This window comes from Cheilinus undulatus, linkage group 11 (assembly GCF_018320785.1).
Source record: "Cheilinus undulatus linkage group 11, ASM1832078v1, whole genome shotgun sequence".
In the NCBI taxonomy this organism is placed as follows: domain Eukaryota; kingdom Metazoa; phylum Chordata; class Actinopteri; order Labriformes; family Labridae; genus Cheilinus; species Cheilinus undulatus.
Genome location: NC_054875.1, coordinates 34,435,971 through 34,455,389, shown reverse-complemented (window position 1 = coordinate 34,455,389; position 19,419 = coordinate 34,435,971). Strand labels below are relative to the sequence as shown.

The 19,419-nt window shown below is 37.8% G+C and overlaps 1 protein-coding gene across 1 annotated transcript; it reads right to left on the bottom strand.

Annotated features, from left to right (window-relative positions):
• Positions 1-222: 222 nt before the first annotated feature.
• zgc:113278 (uncharacterized protein LOC541528 homolog) lies at positions 223-17,610 on the bottom strand. The gene is made up of 11 exons (XM_041799337.1): positions 17,243-17,610; positions 16,168-16,228; positions 15,932-16,050; positions 11,251-11,367; positions 11,107-11,165; positions 10,691-10,775; positions 10,026-10,096; positions 7,052-7,156; positions 6,798-6,941; positions 6,474-6,634; positions 223-4,419 (listed from the first exon to the last, which is right to left on the bottom strand). The coding sequence occupies exons 1-11, from the start codon at positions 17,360-17,362 to the stop codon at positions 4,346-4,348; spliced, it is 1,116 nt and encodes a 371-aa protein (XP_041655271.1). The 5' UTR covers positions 17,363-17,610; the 3' UTR covers positions 223-4,345.
• Between the last annotated feature and the right edge of the window lie 1,809 nt (positions 17,611-19,419).

The following is a 19,419-nucleotide window of genomic DNA, read 5'->3' as shown; positions in this document are numbered from 1 at the left end:
CAACTGGTGCTAGTAGTCTCACATCAGAAAAACAGGGATTACCTGAGTGTAGTGAATCTGTTTCAAGTGACTGTAGTATAAAGAAACCCATGTCTGTTTAATCAGTATTCCTGGCTACCATTACACCCTGAAAACAAAACAACATTCACACACACCTACGACTACTCTGATGGAGTTACAAGCTTCAGCAGCTGAGATAGGAGAGACTTTCTTCACCAGTCAAAGCTTTATGGGAGAGTGGTAAAGAGAAAGCCACTGTTCAAGATAACTCATCAAAACTAGAGTTCACCAAAAGGCATGTAAGAGACTCCATGGTGAAGTGGAAGAAAGTTCCTTGGTCTGATGAGATTAAAACACAGCTTTGTGGCCACCAGACAAGATTTTATGTCTGGCAGACACCAAACACTGCACATCTCCACAAACACAACATTGCCACTGTGAAATGGTGGTGGCAGCATCATGCTGTGGGGATGCTTCTCAACAGCAGGCCCTTGACGGCTTGTAAAGGAAGAGGGTAAAATAAATCCAGCAAAATATAGTGAAATCCTGGAGGACAATCTTATTCAGTCTGCAAGACAACTACGGGTTGGGAGATTTATTTTGCAGTAAGACAATGACTTGAAGCATACATCGAAAGCTACACAGAAACGGTGTAAAGACAACAAGGTGAATGTTCTGGAGTGGGGAAGTCTAAACCAAAATCAAAATCCAAGAGAATTTGTGGCTGGACTGGAAAAGGACACCCGATCCCTGTGCAACCTGACAGAGTCTGAGCAGTTTTGCAAAGAACAATAGAGTAAAGTTACAGTGTCCAAATGTGCAAGCCTGATTGAGACCTGTCCACACAGACTCAGTGCTGTGATTGCAGCCAAAGGTTCTTCTACTAAACACTGACTTGAAAGTGGTGAATATTTATGTAGCCACTAAGTTTACATTACATTTTTTTTATCTGACTGACATTACTTTGTAGAAATCTGTTTTCACTTTGACAAAAAACCCAAATTATATTGATCAAGATTGATTAATAAAACCAATGAAAGATCAACCATCCATGGGAATTATTATTTCTTATAGGCGCTGTATCTTTCCTGCTGCAGGGTAGGTGTCAGATGCTACTGACAACAAGTTGAAGAAATATTAAAATACAAAGAGTTATTGTGAGTTGCAAGTTATACAATATGCTTGAAATAAAGGGGACACAAATACTTTTTTTGCTCAGAAAACAGATTTAAAAAGGAGCAAGTCAAAAGCATAACCTCTAAGTTTCTCCCAGGAGCTTTAACCTTTGATATGATACTATCCATCTCCTTTCTTCGTCTTATCTGGGTTTAATATAAGTAAAATTCAAATGGTGTCTATTACTGTTTTTTCAAAACTAGAAAAATCCAGGGATGAACGATGTTGGTACTGGCAGATACTGGGTATAAAATCAGCAGTATCCACAGGTTATAAAATTTATGCTGACTTTTGCAACTGATATATTGGCTGTAAAAATCAGCCTTTATTATCTTTAAATATCAGCCGTACACATGAAAAAATGTATGGATCTGAAGCAGGAACAACAGGCTTACGTCAGCTGTAGTCTTTTTCTTTCTTTTTTCCTCATCCTCCTCATTAAACTTTAAAGTTTGTTTGAAGGATGGAAATTTCAACTACATTTATACACGGATATCAAAATCAGATATTGGCAAAAATCCAATATCAGGCATTCCTAGACAATCCCCAAAAAGAGATCCAAATAATTTTTTGGTAATGTCTTGTTTTTAAAACACAAATATGTTGGAAACCAGAGGTGGGCACAGTTAATCAAAAGTTCAACTTCTTTTTTAAGATAATTTTTTTGGGGGGTGCTTTGCTCTTATTCTGACAGGACAGCTGGAGAGAGACTTGAAATTTGGGGAGAGTGAGAATGGGGGAAGATGAGCTCCAAATAGCGATGAGACTGGGAATTGATCCCGTTACCAGTGCACTGAGGAGACTTTATATCGGGGTACCTGCTCTATCCACTTTGCTTAATCAGCGCCCTGAAACTGACTGTTATGGAAGTTAAAGCATTCAGTTATCATTTTTAATTGATATTTAATACAGAAAATAAACAGATTATTAGAATAACGGACTAATAGATCAAGGGATGTGTGTGCCCGGCTCTGTTGGACAAAATGTTTCCAGCTTATCTGTGCAATTTAGACAACCCTCTGATTTCAGTGTGGGGTTTTGTTAAAGCTTATTCACCTTTCAGTATTATTCATGATTAAAATTGTGGATATTCTATTGTTTAAGGGCTGCATGGCAGTACAGGGGTTTGCGCTGTTGCCTCACAGCAAGAAGGTCCCTAGTTCACTTCCTGGTCAAGGCCTTTCTGTAAGGAGTTTGAATGTTCTCTCCGGGTACTCCGGCTACCAAAAACATGCTCATTAGGTTAATTGGTGACTCTAAACTGTCTATTGGTGTGAATGTGAGCATGCCTGGTTGTCTGTCTCTGACAGCAACCAGTCATCAGCTTAAGCACAGCCAGTATGAGGGCAGGAGTTAGTCCATGAGTGGAGAGATGTGGCTTACAACAGTTCCGTGCGTTCACTCTGTAGCAGTGTCAGAATCATTGAAAAGGTGAAGCTAAGAGGACCACACATGCCACATTTGGCAAACAGAAAGCACAGATTCTCTCTCACACAGGAAAGGTCATCTGAGAGGTGAAGACATTGAGCACATAAGCATTTAGTAACCTATAGACCACACACCGATCCACAACTCAAGTGTTTCACACACAGAGGTGCTGTTGGAGCTGAGACGGGGCGAACCAAAGTGAACGGAAAGACGAGAAATGATGGAGAAATCCATCAAGGAGGGCAGGAGTCCATAAACAGATTGTCACATTTCATGCTCTGCACGCAGGCAATATATATATAATTTTTTTTACGAGACAAGCAGTAAACATCGTTGTCATCATAATCATCCACGCCCAGTTAATTCACATACACAGTAGGCAAAAAACAATACTGTCCACACGAGAGTTAAGTGCACAGGCATACAAACACATCCATCTTTCCAAACACACCTCCCATTGCATCATGGGATGGTACTTCTAGGGTAAGACAGCATCTCCCCTGATACCCAAGAATAAGAGAGCAAACAGAGAAGGCAAACACAACGCAACACAAGCAGAACGAGTGATACAAACCAGCGACGTTATAAGGACACTTGAAGAAAGATTGTATTGTTTGGATTAACTAAACGCAGTTGCTATGTACCGCCGTGTTTGCTGGTTATAGCTTCTCAAAGCATACAAAATAATATCTTCTGGAGTATATGGCAAAAATAAATAACTCAAACCTCTTGCAGCAGTTGTAAAAAGGCCACTGAATGCTTGTGTGTTTGTGTATGTGTGTGAGAGAGAGATGCAAACTCAACAGCACAGTTAGGAGACAGCCAGAAAGTCTTTAGCCTCAAACCATCATGCATTGACATTATCGCACAGAAGACTTCATCACAGCCTCAGACAGTTTCTTGCTTTCCCATCATGCCATTATAAGGGTTGAACTGCGTGCATACACTACAGCAGCACAGGTTACAGTACAGCTTCCTATTGGTGAGTCACCAAACCTGGATGAGCCCCTTTAACAAGGTGCTAACCAGGCTAGTGATAAAAGCAAAAACATTATAGCGCCTCCATCCTGTAACATGTAGGATTTCAAAGGCAGAGGCTGTCACATAATGGCAGTAAATGATCAAGGAGTTAAGTACAAGCTTCAGTTTTCTGGCTGCTGAATATCTAAATAGCACAAATATTCCTCTGGAGTAGATAATTTAGGATCTTTTTCAGACAACAGCAGAGTATCATAGTGTTGTCTTCCAGAGAAAGGCTTGCAAGTTAAACTAAATAAGGCCAAACTTAAAATACCATCCCGTACAGCTAATCTGTACTTTAACACTTTATATTAAGTTGCCCTGAAGTCAGAATCCGCTTTTTTTAACAGTACTGTGAGGTGAACTGATCCATCAAATAATCCAAGAACAACCTAGTTAAAAGTACCCAGCCCGTTTAACACAAAAGGACACTTTGTAGAGCTAAATCTATCCTGTTAAAGCATAAAAACCACCTCTGTCCTGCAAAAGTCCCATCTGCAGACAACCCAAAGCAATAATAAACACTTCTATCAGACAGTAACACTGAACCTTTCTCATAAAGGAGTCTCGACTACAAAGGGACAGTTACGTAAGGTTTCTTAGTGCGCTTAAACATTAGTTTTGGAGAGCAGTAGACAGAATCTGAAGTTGTGTAAAGACGTAATGTCACATTGTCAGAGCTCCCTCACTCAGTTTTTTCCTTCTTCTAATTCTTCCATCTCTATGAAGCTTTGGCTTTTCGTGCCCGTGGCGATGCTTTATCCTCTAACTTCACAACCCCGTTGGCAGCACCTCCTGATGAGTGAACAGAAAATTTTACAATGAAAAGATGTGTTCAAAAAGGAGCATTACTCTGAAAAAATCAGACACATTTAGAGTACAAAGCATTAAGACAGGATTAGACTATATGAAGAATTAAAGTAACAAAATTAAAAGAAAAAAGTGGAGGTAAAAAAACCTGAATGAATTGAATAATGAAGGGATCAAAAAATGCACCTTAATTTAAAAATGAAGTGATTAACTATGAATTGATTTTATTAATTTGTGACTGATTTGATGGAAATAGTGGCAAATTTGATCATTTTGTTTGTCATTCATCATTTATCATTAACAGCACAAACATTTTCATTTATCTTTGACAGTCAGAGGCCTGAAGAGTAAAACTGACAAAAAGTGATGATTAAAAGGATTCTGTCTGCTGTGACGCTGTCAAAATAAAACTGTACATATATTTTCATAAGATCATGATAATAAACAAAATATTCAATAGTGTATTAGGGCAAACCTAAAGGATAAAAAAATAAAGGGAATGCTAATTCTTGAGCAGAAAACATAATTCAAAATTTTTGAGAATATATATATATATATATATATATATATATATAAAGCTGCATATTTACATGAAAACAAAACTTAGAATTTCAGAGTTTAAAATGTCTAAAATTTTGACATTAGAATGTTTTTAAAATTGTGAATTTACAACAATGTCAATACAGAAATTCAAAAAGAATCCAAACTGTATTTAGGGGTTGGATTCTTTTACTGTATTAACTTAAATATTCTTCTTTTTTGTTCATATACATATCTTTATTAATATATTTTATTTATAAGAAATTAATTTTTTTCATAAATTAACTTTTTAAGCTTGAGAATTCTGAGTTTTTTCTTGAACATCTTTTTATTTTAGAGTGGCCCTAATATGTGGTCGTAATGGATAGTTTATGAATAGATCTTTTTCAGGAACGAATGTATGTAGGCCAGTTGTGTTTGGATTTTGTCAAAGAAAAGATTCAAAACTAATATGTACTTTTTCCAAGTGGGTCAATGGGGGGCTTAGCTTTTCTTAGATACACTGGACCCTAAGGAAAAGGGTTGGAAACCACTGATTAACAACATGTAATTTTTGTGACTTTCACCTTAGAAAAAAGATCCCAAAGATCTTGGCCCTCCTTGACTTAAATGTCTGAAACTTCACAGCAGTGATGGAGAGTTTTTTAAGACTTTTAGTTACTATTTAACACTGAATTAACCTTTGGGATTTTTTCAGGCAAGAAACTGGCATTGCTGATTTTTAGTATTTACAGTTTGGAAATATGCTTCGTGTTTTCGGAGTTGACAAGCTCCAGGCTCAGCCAGGTGAAATAAGCCAGCAATCAGATAAGACACACCTTTTGACCCTTAACCTTGACATTAACACAGACCACAGCAACCGGCAGAAGGATCTTGGGCAGAACGTGTATTTTTCTGGTTTTCTACACGTAAAGACACCACTGCTTTGTCACTAGACCTTTGAAATTCTATCAAAGTTTAGATATTTTAACTTAATCCCATGTCCATGCAGACTGCAGGGCATTTCTGATTAGTTTATGTCTGTAAAACTGTAAACATTACCCGTCAGTTTCTTACCAAAAACCTCAAAGAAGGTCTGAGCGATGGAACAATAACCAGGCTTTTGTACTAACACTTTGATATAAATTCAAAATTTAGTTACAAAATGAGTGATATTTTCATGGTTAGCAACCAGAAAAATACACCTTCTGTCTAACCCTAACCCTCTGAGATCTGGGTTGCTTTTGTCTTCCCTTAAGTGATAAATGAAAATGTTTGAGCTGTTAATGATAAATAATGAATAAAAACAATGATATCATTTCCCACTACTTTCATTAAATTGCAACCATTTTCATCAAATTAACCACGAATAAATCAAATCAATTTCATAATTAACTAATTCTTATCACTCCATTATTCAATCCACATGAGTTTTTATCACTTCCATTTTTATCAGTAAATATTAGTGACTTTTACCCTTCATAGATTGCCATCATGATAGAATAATCATGAACACTCACCCCTTGTAGGCTCTCTTTTGTGGGGTTTGCTCTTTGGACTGACCACCTTTTTCTTTGACGCCTGGTTCTGACTGTGCTCCCTCCACTTTTTCAACTGGAAGTTAATGAATTTCCACATCATCCAGGCCTGTGTCAGACAGATAGCTGCCAGACAAGTCATCCTGAAGGATGGGAAGGAAACAGTTTACCAAGAACAAAAGTGAAAGTGATTTAACTAATGAAAAGGAAAACAAAACTTAAGGCAAAATGATGCCTGACTCCATGGCTAACTAGCCTAATGCTTGATATTAAGAGCTCTTCTTGTTACTTGTCATCAGTACTTGCCTTATGGTGAGTACATTAAAGTTTCCTTCTGCTAGAGAAAAGCCTTGGTTTTCCGTACGGGGCAGCCCGAAGCCAAACGTCAGAACCGAGAGTGTGAGAGTGAGGAGGCGGGCGATGACAAAAAGCAGCGCCCAAAGAGTAAATCTGTAAACAAACATCACATCACATAAAGGCTGTTCAGATCAAAAAGGAAGCACGGTAACACTTTACTAAACTGAGATAAGTTGTGTGTTAGATGAGTGGCAGAAATATACCCTTTCTGCTTGTTCTCGTCACTGAAGTAGAAAAGGCGTGAAGCGTGGAACAAGAGCTCCACCAGGTAGTGAGGGACCAGCAGCACCAGGCCCAGTCGGTGGAGGCTAAACGTGACAGTACGTAGAGAGGTATAGCACGACAGAGTGAACCAAAGACACGTCAGGAATTGCAGGAAGTAAAAAAAACTACTTTCCTCATAGAGCTGGATATTCACCAGGACATGTAAAATGTAATATTTTGGTTCCAGGTGTGACATTTAGTGGATCAGAGCTTGTTCAACTTTGTAAAAGTACATCTTAAGTACAGTGAAAAAGTATTTGCACCCTTCCTGATTGCTTCTTTTTTTTGCATATTTGTCACACTTAAATGTCTCAGATCATCAAGCAAATTTTAATATTAGACAGAGATAGCCAGAGTAAATACAAAATGCAGTTTATAAATGACGACGTCATTTATTGAAGAAAAAGAGCCATTCAAACCTACCCGGTCCTTTGTGAAAAAGTTATTGCCCCCTAAACCTTATAACTGGTTGTGCCCCCTTGGTGGCAACAACTGCAAGCAGATGCTTGCACAAACTGGCAATGAGTCTTTCACATCGCTGTGGAGGAACTTTGGCCCCCTCTTCTTTGCAGAATTGTTTTAATTCAGCCGCACTGGAAGGTTTTTGGTCAGCAGTGGTTTTGGGCTTAAAACTCTCCCATGGATGCCATTTTTGCCCAGTCTCTTTCTTATTCCTGACCCATGAACATTGACCTTAATGGAGTCAGGTGAGGACAGAAGGGCATCAGATGTTCTGGGTTCTTTTGTGACCTCCTGGATGAGTTGTTGATGCGCTTTTGGAGTAATTTTAGTAGGCCGACTATGCCTGGGAAGGTCCACTACTGTTCCAAGTTCTCTCCATTTGTGGATAATAGCTCTCACCATGGTTCAATGGAGTCCCAAAGCCTAAGAAATGGCTTTTTAACTCATTCCAGACTGATAGATATCAATGGAATTGTTTTTCATGTATTCTTTAATTTCTTTTGATTGTGATATGTTACTTTTTGAGATCTCTTAGCCAACTTCATTTTATCAGACTGGTTCTATTTAAGTGATTTCTTGATTCAACAGAGAGGTGTATTTACTCTAGTCATATATGACTAGTTCATGTCATCATAATTTTTTGATGAACTGAAACATTTAAGTGACACATATGCAAAAAGAAAAAAAAGAAAAAAATCAGGCAGAGGGCAATTTTTTCCCCCGTACTTCCAAACCATATAAAGGTACCTGAACCAAACACTTCCAGGCTTTAAATCCTTTATCACACCACATTTCAACTAGACAGGAAGCCTGACCATTAAACAGAATGGAAAACCATCACTATCCATGTCAGACTATTTAGTAGAGGTGGGAGAAAAAAATCAATTCTTAGATGCATTGTGATGTGGAATAGTCAGAATCAATTTTTAAAAAGTCCAATAATCAATAATAACTGATTATTTAAATATTTCATACTGTGGAATATCAGGAACAAAAAAGTGGAACCCTGACATGCAGCGCATAACAGCAAGATTTAGATTACCAGTTGTTTATCTGTGAAAAAAAGACATTTTCATGTTTGTAATTTCAGATATGTTACGAGGAAAGGTTGCTGCTCCCTTTGGTTAAATACATGTAACTTTCCAGTTTACACACAGCTCCCATTAAAGGATAGTGGAAATTAAATGTATCTCTTTTTTTCTCAACACAAATGTAATGTTTTTATTATATTTGACAACATGAGAACAACAGGAATGTAAGAAAAAAAACAAGTGTATCAAAATGCATCGATAATCAATTCAGAATCGAATTGTAGCCCTATGAATCATAATCGAATCAAATTGTGAAGTGCCTAAAGATTCTCACCTCTACTATTTAGCTCTGCTCCATGTCTGCTGTGACACACTAGGACACAAACAAATTTGTTTGTGCATTGATGCGCAACCCTGACCTGGAGTGTATCATTGCAAATATCCAACATTTATGGATTTACATGAGTTACTGTGAGTATAACCCAGTGCTTATTGGTTTATACAGGTTACTTTGAATATGAAACACCAAGTTATTAGCACTTCTCAAGAAGTACATTTAAATTTAAAGCAACAATATGTAAATGTTCCATAATTTTAAAAAGTCTCAAAGTCCTTCTAATCATACAATAACTTTTTCCAATCAGCTGGCATTTCCACAGACCAATGTGGTCTCTTGCCCTAAGTGCAAGAGAGTGGCGTAAGTTTACTCATCAGCCTTTGGCCTTTGAAAAGGCTAAGACTAAGAAATGGATGAGTCTTACAGGAGAAAACGAAACAGTGACTGAGCAAGAAGTTGGAGTGATGGGCAGGCTTTGCCATTATCTTTATGAAGCTTGTAAGCAGAAGTCTAATGCCACGGTGGCCAGTGTGCTGTTGGACAGGTTAGCACTAGCTGGCATTGCTGTGGAAATGTTGGATGTTACATCAAAGACTGCTGATCAAGGAAGCTGTCGTTCTGTTGCTGTATCTCATTCATGTCATGCTGCTTACTTGTGATGGACCATGATTATTCTCTGCCATCAACTGTGTATTCTGTTGCCCAGTCGGTAAAACAGTTTTCATTTCATGGATGAATTTCACATACTTAAGGATAGAAAGCTATTTAAAGTTGCCAGCAAACTAACAGGGCCACTTTTAACAGCTTTTCTCCCACATTATGTGAAATTCTTTCATGAAACAGAAATGGTAGTTTACAGTTTACTAAATCTTATGGAGTGCAGTTTTTGTTGAAGAGTCCTCAGTTCACAACAGAAAGTAAACCACAAAGGTGGGCAGAACTGAGACAAGCGGCTCTACTTGCCATCTTATGTTAACGTCTTGATCATGTTACAATTTTTCTCAGAGATCTTAAAGGAATACTCTTCTTCAGGAAGATCTATTTTTTTCATCTTAGAAGTATCTGCTCGAAAAGAAGACTCACTTTAAGACATAGGCACCAGTGATGTGGACAACATAAAGGCAAATGTAGTAGAGCTGACGGGGGATGTCCTCCTGTAGAGACAACACAAAGACAGAGGGAGAACATCATCAATATTACAGACAGCAGCATCTTTCTGAATTCTAAAACACTTTCTTATGAAAAGCTGTTTCAACTTTAGAAATTAGGCATCTCAGGATACATTTTAAAATTAAAGTCTGCAGCTTTAACCTTTCAGCTAACTACACAACTTTTACTTGTGGCATTCATGAGTATTTTCCTGACTAATGTCTGTTTGACACCTATTCATTCTGAAACTATGTATATACGCAGAAACCGCCTGCAAATCACTCCACATTTATGCGGTATCAAAGAATTAGTGATTGCACCTTCATGCTAGTCCTACAAGCATAAGACATTTTAAACTGTATGTGCATGAATGCAATAGATGCATATCTTTGCATAGTCCTAAGCTGATAGAAGCAGCAGTGATTAGAGGAAACCCTAACTGACTGATGTGTAAACACTGCTGCTCTCATCATAGATCCCAAACTCAGTTCAACAAACACATTTATTACCATAAATAACATGCTTCTTGTCTCGACTCGAACAGCTACAGAAAACTTTCATTCCCCGAGTATATGTTCTCGTTTTTTAATGATACTCACCTTTCGTACTTTCTGAAAGTACAACTCGGGGAGTGCATGGAGCCAGTAGGCGATTTGGCAAATGTAGAAGAACTTGACCTGAAAACTAGTCAGAAGTAAAGTTATGCAAAGGTTAGAGCCTGGGTGTTATTTCAGCAAGAACAGAAGTTCAATTCTATGAAATATGTTTTACTCCAACCTCTATTTAAAATAAAGGGACATGCACAATAAGTCAAACCAGTAAAGAAAATGGAGTAAAAAACAGGACAGTATATAAAAAATGTATCTCTTATCAATTTAATATTAAAACAAGACTTTAGTAAAAGAGAAAAACACAGATCCCAACAATTTAAACAAGATTTAAAAATTCTTAGCAGTATGATTTGTTTAAAATTTTCATTACTAAACATGAAAAGTATTAATAAGTCTTTACTTACACCATGTGAGTGTGGGGGTAACCCTCCCATAAGAAAGTAGGATTTGTAGCAAAGTCCTCCTGACAGAAAAAAAAGAGAGAGAATTTAAGATAAAGCCTAATGCATGCTGGGACATTGTGTATCTGAAGGTCATGACCCTCGTACCGCTGTGAGGATGCTGCAGCCCCAGATGAAGGAGAACAGGTAGAACGCTGCGAGCTGTCCAGACTCGTTGAACTTGCTGTGTTTGGTTTTTGACAGATGCAACCTCCGGTTCATTTTCTGAAATAAAGCACACATTTACACCAAAGGTTGATGTGGGGGACTTGCAGTTCTTTACTTTTTTTAAACTATGAAAGTATGCTCCACTTTAGTTACTCATACATTTTTCACAAGTTCTTTCACAATGAGTTTTTTTAAGAGTACACTAAAAGTATTTTTGTTAGTTACACATTGGAAAGTCTTCTCTTAACTGCCACACTTTGTTTCAATGATTAAAAAGGCTCATGATTATTGTTTGAAGAACAGCAGGTAAAGTGGACTCCTGTTGTTCAAACAGAGGCAGATGTTTGAAAAAATCCTTCAACATTGTTGGTCCATAAAGACTTTATTGTTGGACTACTATTTATATGCATCCATTGGGAATACGTCTTATGAAAGACAAAAGATGAGAAGAAAAACAAGAGTAATGTTTCTGTCATTCTGCTTCTGTATAGTTGGAAGGTTTTGGCCTGATTACATACAAACTCAAAACTAAAATCATGGACCAGACCAGAGACCACATGTTGTATGATTTGATACTGAGTATGAAAAAAACTACACATACATTATCAAAGTGAGCAAAGTGCCTGTATCTGCTATTATAAGAGACTGAAAGACCTTCTATTGTTACAGATGTTCAAATGCCATTTTTGACACACTTTTTCTTCGCTGACTTCAGAATTAGCTGATACACAGCACTCCTCTTAAACTAGAGTAATAAATAAACATTTAAAGACCCCATAAAGTGAAAATAAATTGTATTTAGGTTTGTTGTATGACAGGTCACTGTGTTATGAACCCCCTAGTTCAAATTTCAGTTAAATAAAACAACTCCAAGTTTATAAAATTGAAAAATCATGAAAAATGAGGCAGTAAAAACTGCTCCAGGAAGGTGTTGGTGTGTCTGTTGGATGAGCTGAAGCCACGCCCACTCAGGAAATATACAACCCTCTCAATTTTAAAAAAATATTACAACCTGAATGGAGAAAAGCACTCATGCCATTAGCCAGTGCAGCGGCCTGGCTCTGTGCAAGAGAAAAAAACAAAGTCTATTTTCTGGCTCAAATCTCTCTTATGATACTTTAAATAATCCATAGACCACTGTAGCTGATAGCTTTGGCCAATTTACCTCACAATGAGCAAAAAACAGCATTCAACTGAATGTTAACTTTCAATAAAAGCATTGACATCAGCTAACAACAGACTGTACTGAGATAAACTGCCTGGTGAATTTATATTGTAGTGTTAGAGGGGCGGAGTCATTCCCCACTGTGAGCTTGTGACATCATAAGCCCCGCCCAAATTAAACCAAGCCAGGAAAGAGGTGAAAACCTTCTAATGGTCTAAATACAAAATTCAGTCACATGTAGATCTCAGTGTTTTTACATGTTGCAACCATATTCTGACATATCAAGTGTGTTAAGACCCAAATTTTGGATTTCACTTCACGGGGTCTTTAAATATATAATTTACAGCTGTGTCAGCCTTTTATTCATTTATTTTAGATCTTGTTTTTTGGTGGTTTAATGCAATAATTAGAGAGATCTTACAGCAGATTGTGTCTGAAATCTGGAAGAAAGATAAAGGGGGAAAGGAAACATAGACTGGATTGTAGCTTTGGATGCCTGATTGGAGGACTAAAGCAATAAAACACTGGGCATGACCTAAACACTATGAGATCTGCATACTGAAAAAAAATGTTTGACATGTTGATAGCAAAACAAGTACCTATTCATTTTTGTCAAATATAAGACTTGGAAAGAGTGGGAAAACTTGGAAAAAGTTAAGAATTAAATACTCTTATTTGAATACAGCTGTAATACAGATTAACAGGCACCTCACACAGCCTTTCACATTACTGTGATGTGATCTTGTGTCACTCTAGGTATAAAAAGCCATCCAGTCAAGCGATCATCAACTCAGCATGTGTTATGCCTGAGGTGTACATGTGTTGAAAGTCAATAGACACTGGTAAGAGCAGCTTCCGTGTCTGTTAGAACCACTTGAGATATTCTCTTCAATATTAAATGGACCAAGTAAAAATTATTTAATCAAATGTTGTTAAGTAAAAACATTTGACCATTGTTTATCAAAAAGAGCACAGTTTGTGCAGGCTAAAAAAAAATCACTTCTAAATATCTTAAAGAAGTTAAAAATGGAGTGCCTCAGGGCTCAGTCTCAGGACCGCTGTTATTTATACTTTATATCATCAGTATCGGTCAAAATGCATATGTAATGTAAACTTTTATTTGTATACAGATGAAATTGTGATTTATTGCTCTGCTCTTACACAGCATCAGGCTCTCTGTTGCTTAAAGGAAGCTTTTAATGCTGCACAGGACACAATGCGTAAGTTAAAATAGTTTTTTAATCCTTACAAAACCAAACTCATGATGTTTTCAAACTCAAAGAAGAAGCCTTAACCTGCCTACCATTACCACACCTAGTAGTGATGTGATTGGGTCTGAGTTTTTTAATAAATACCTTGGGTTTTTGGTTTCTGTGGCTTTTGAAATTCATACTGAGCAAACTGTAAAGAAGTCAGAGTTCAACTGGGCTTTTACTTAAGAATAAGTCTTGTTTTTCCTTTTGTTGCAAAGAAAAGGCCCGTTGCTGCCGCTGATCATTTATGGTGATGTTTTACATATGCATGTATCTTCCCAATGCCTTACATTATTAGATACTGTATACCGCTGTGCTGAGTGAGCCTATCTTTATATAAGGCAAATTCATTCAAATAAATAAATCAAATTAGCATGCGTTGGCTTAAATTTGTATGGGGACTTCTTTCCCTGCATTATTTGCAGATTATTATTTGACCGGTTGTTATTTTCCTTAAATAAACAACCTAAATAAGACACTTGCATTTTGAAGTTGGGAGGAATGTTGGTTACAATTAAACAAAAATATTCATTTTACTAAAAAAAAAAACAAAAAACAAAAAACAAACAAACAAACAAAAAAACCTACAAACAACGGAATAAGATATTTTTTGCAGAAGTCTCTTAGCTATTTCTGGAGCTGTATACACAGGCTAAAATGATGTTAAAGGAAAACAATTGTTGCTGACATTTTGATACATTTGAAAAAAAAAAAATTAAATAATCTGAAATCAGTTCTTCTACATAACTTAAAAAACAGTAACCGTGCAAAGCAGATGGACACGCCCGTTTCCTTGTTTTTCACTGGCAAACCCATCTTGTTAAGCACCCATCTGAAACATTTGGGCCCGATTAGAAAGTGACAGGACCAATCAGGACGAGGGGCAGCAATTTCAGACGCAGCAGAGTCGTGACGTAAACAAGCAGCAGCAAGAGCTGGTGCAGTTATGGAGGAAGAGATTAGCGTGGATGCTGCTAAAGCGCCAGTTTTATCAGAACTTGACAACATTTCTTAGTTAGAAGAAGAACAAAGAACAGCAGTGAGTTTTTTTTCTTTTCAAAAATGACAAAAGTCAAGTACTAACATGTCTATAGCCGCCATGTTTTGCGTTATTCCTTAGTAGCTGCGCATGTGCAGCTCAATAACTGCTATGTCACGTGTTTTGTTGCTCTTATTGGCCCGTAGAGATGTGACAGACAGAACGTTCATCCAGTCACACTGAGTTTTTTTCAAATCCTCTCAAATGTTTCTTATTGAAGATTTCCCAGATGGATGTGTGAAACAAATCCATCTGGCGTGTCAGGTTACAAAAACAGCAGATGTTAATAGTAGCAGCCATAATTTATAGTATATGGCAGGGGTCATCAGCTACATTTGTTTTTTTGTATTAGTATTTGTAATTTCTTTCAAAATGTGTGTAAATTTCTTGGCATCAACAGAGTGATCAGTCCCTATTGACGATGGGCAATCAAATGATTTGATCTGTCATGTTGTACATCATTAGGTTTGATGCTAATATGCAGCCACCTGATTGGTGAAAAACAAATGGAGGAAACAGGTATTTTGTTTTGATTATCAGGCAGGAAAATCCCACTCTCCAAGAGCATGAAGTGCAAAGTTGTCACAGAAAACTGCATTTTTATCAGGACTGGACAGGCAAGTACATACTTATCATGGATCAGATTCACTAATAATCTCTGACAGATTGATTTCTGTAAAAAGGTGGCTCAAACATGAAGTCATTCCAGATAAAACTGTTGCAATCCTGATTGGGGGTTAATTTGATAGCTGTAGGGATTGAAAGACAAAAAATACCCTATAAAACCACAATATCTTTTCTTTCCCCCTCCCATTTTTTGAATTTAATCAACTTTTTTGGGCTGAATGGGGAGCTTTGGGCTGCCAGGTGATGATGACTGGCATATGGGCTTAGAGTACTTTTTTGGAGACAAAACAAATCAGTTAATGTTAAAGGGGGGATGATTCATTCTTGCGTTCCATCTTTACATTGTTGCTGTCCTTGCTGATTCCACTTTTAGGCTGTTTTGGCAGCTCTTCAGATGGTATCATAATCAGATCAGCTCCTTTAAAGTCATTCCAATTCCCTCATAAAATTGATAGCAACAAAACTTAAAAATATAAAGAAGAGAGCCACGGTGTAAGAAACAACAAAAGAAGCAGATTATATGGTCAATGTACTCACATCAAGAATGTACTCCTGTATTAACGCATGAAGGATGACTGCTATCAGCAGGTAGAAAAACACAGTGGCCACATCTTTAGGGCCGTATTGGTACAGGTTCACCGGCTCACTCTTCTCATCTGCAAAAACACAGAAAAACGCAAAGTTAAAACACTTGTGAGTAGATTATGGATTAAGACTGCAGAATGTACAGTCAATGAAGATGAGTGAAAGGCAAAATGTTTGCTTTGGCTCACCAAGAACTTGTGTTACATTGTACTGGACTGTGATGAACATGATGGCAAATTTTGCTGTGACCTGAAACACAAATAGAATTACAACAGCATTTTAGTGAGAGGAAAAAACCCTCACCGGACCACTGACGTCCCTTAACAGAAAAGAACCCTAACTGTAAACTTGCCTGCGATTTTGTTGATTAGCAACAGGTCATTTTACAGACTTAGGTGCCTGGGATTTCTTTAATGTTTGTATCAAAACATGAATGATAATACTTGAAGTTTACAAGCATTACAGCAAAGTTTAATATTCTGGTCTTGTGACAATACAGTTATTCTCACAGTTGTCCAGGAACAAAATGTAAGTCTTCCAACATCACTCAAACAATAGTGAAAATTCAGGGATAATGTTATGCACATGTGTAATGAGCCAAGGCTGCAGAGTCAGTATTACAGCTTTAAACCTCCTCTTTCTTATAACAGGGGTCTTGGGACCACCAGGGGCTGTCTGAAGGGGCTGCCAGGGGTCTCTAGTAAACCTTGATGCATTAAAAGTTCACTGTGATTGCTGTGTTATCTTTATAGTGTCAGGATTATTGTGTCTTCACTCCGTTCAAGCTTACACTACCCTCATCTTAACAAGTAAAAGTGGATAAGGACTAAATCTGGTGAATTTCCATATTATTAAAAATTGAAATGGCTTGGATTTGGTTGATGACAAGTTATGGGAAAGCTGTCTTATTTCATTCAAACGTGGCAAGGTCCTAGTCAGCTCTGTCAAAGCCGAGGGCGGGCTATTATATGATTTGCATGCACACAGCCTGACTACCTTGTTGATTCAGGCCTCGTTCATCTTATGGTATGGATTTGCAAAGGGGGCAGTGAATTTGCCTTCTTGTAAAATGACCTGTCAGCTGTATGGGCCTCCTCGCCATCTTCTCTGGCAGGCAGTGAGACACATGAGAAGGGAAAGAGAAAGACACGCTAGCGCCCTGCCCCTGGAGTGCTGCTGCTGTCATGTCAAGCTAACGACAGTTAGCAGCAGCTAGCATCACTCGGTTAACAACAGCTCCTGTCCTGTCCACTCACACAGTACCTCAAACATCAGGCCGAGAAGGATAATCATGGCCAAACACGAAACCATATCGGCATGATTCTGGATCACAAACTCGTGGCTCAGCACCGGTGGGCTCTTGTTCTTCTTGCGGAAACCCATGGCTCACCGACAAGGCTCTCCCCTCTCGCCTGGTTGGAGCTAGCTTTTCCCCGCTGCACGGCGGCGCGTGGCCTGCACGTCTCAACGGTTGGATGTTTGCTCTGCACGAGGCGGATCGCTTCACCGCAGTCCCTAAGCACAGTGAACCGCTACTCTTGTGTTTAAAAACAGTCATGAAGATGCATCGCACCAAACCAAACACTACGGCGCAGCAACACCCACTTTTTTTCCTGCCTGGTGAAGTCAGATAATGGCCCTCCCACTTGAGAGACCCATTCATGAACCGCCCAGTGTCATTGACGTAGAAGGAGAACCCAGGCCTGTGGTGCCTTCACGTGCTCCACGTAATCGTCTTCTTCAGATGACTTGTATTGCTTTATCACTTATTGTTTAAGGTCTCATAAACAGATCTGTTGAACTTTAGTACCCTTATTGATCTTGTTACCTCGAGATAACAAAGTGATTTTCAAAAATCACCATACTTGTGTGTAGAGTACCCCCCATGCTGGGGCGTAGCTTGGGATTTTTGGACCCTAGAAAAAAGATGTCAAAAAGCCCTGCTTAGCCAGACAGCTAAACAAAAAATGTTGGGTTGTTTTAAGAATATCTATTCTATTCCATTTATTTTTAACTATTATGTTCCTATATTAATGAGCAATATTTTAACTATGATTATGTGTTTATCAGACCCATCTTGCTCTCTATCCCTGCTTTCTCCTCCATCATCCTCATCTTGCTCTCTGTCCCTGCTTTCTTCTCCTCTATCAGCCTCGTCTTGCTCTCTGTCAATTCAGTTCAATTCAAATAGCTCTATTGGCATGGAAATCAATTAGTTTTATTGCCATAGCAATAAAAATAATTGCAGAAAAAGAGTAAAAGACTCTTTTCTGCTCTCTGTCCCTGTTTTCCTCTCCTCCATAATCATAATCTTGCTCTCTATTCCTGCTTTCTGCTCCTTTATCATCCTCATCTTGCTCTGCAATTGGCTGGAGGGCCAACAGGGTGGAACATTATTGGACATAAGTGGACCTGTGTAGTCAGGTCCACTTACAAGCAAAGCAAAAGCAAGACTATGGGGGCCCAGAGAACAAGTCTACCCCAAACAATACTTTTAAGTCATTCTGTTCATGTGCCTTTGAAGTTCAGAGATCACAAAGTTTCTCAAGCCCCTTTGATGCAAATAATTTTTCAACACGACCCCTGTGACCCCTTTGCCAATACCCGCACAGCTTTTCCATAACAATTCCTTGCAAAGCCAATTGCAAGGAGCTAAAGAGTAAACAAGGCTGAGACAGAGAGATTTTTGTTTATGCAGGTGCAGCCGCTCTTCAGCAAAAAAACTCGTTGGTCATGATCAGAGCTGAAGTTGATACTGATACATAGAAAGGGAAAGCAAAATTAATGACTAATATTTCTATGTATTTTCCCATTTACTCATTTGTTGTTAACAGTAATTGTGTCAGTTTTGTTTAGCCCTGCACTGTTAAAAGAAAAAAGGCAATCATTTACCAAAATAAGTATTCTAGCATATCACTGAGACTGGTCAGCTGGTGAAAATTATAATAAAAAGTTATTTGAGTATATGTCACAATAGGGTGTAGATTTCTGAACAAATCTGGCATCTAAAAGGTTATTTTTTCCAATTTAATTGATTAATTCTTGATTAAAAATATTAAAGACCATTTGAAAAGAGTAATAAGAAAAATCACAAACATTGTTCTATCATAATTTTACTGCAGTTTGAGTCTCTTCACAAAATGTGTTTTTAACAGTAGAGGTATGGCAATTTGTTTGAAATGTTAAAATGCACAAAAAGTAAAAATACACCAAAAATAAAAAAATACTAAGTAGAATATTTCATTTCTTTTTTTGTTTTTCCAATTTAGTATATATTGAAAAACACATTGTATATATAGTTGAGGGAAAGATGAATGGGGCAACATACAGTGATACCCACAATGTAAACCGGTTCCAACATTTCAGTGACCTTTAGCTCACAGTAAAGAAAATACAGAAGTGGCTTGGGGGCAACTCTGTGAGTAGTCCAGCCAGAGCCC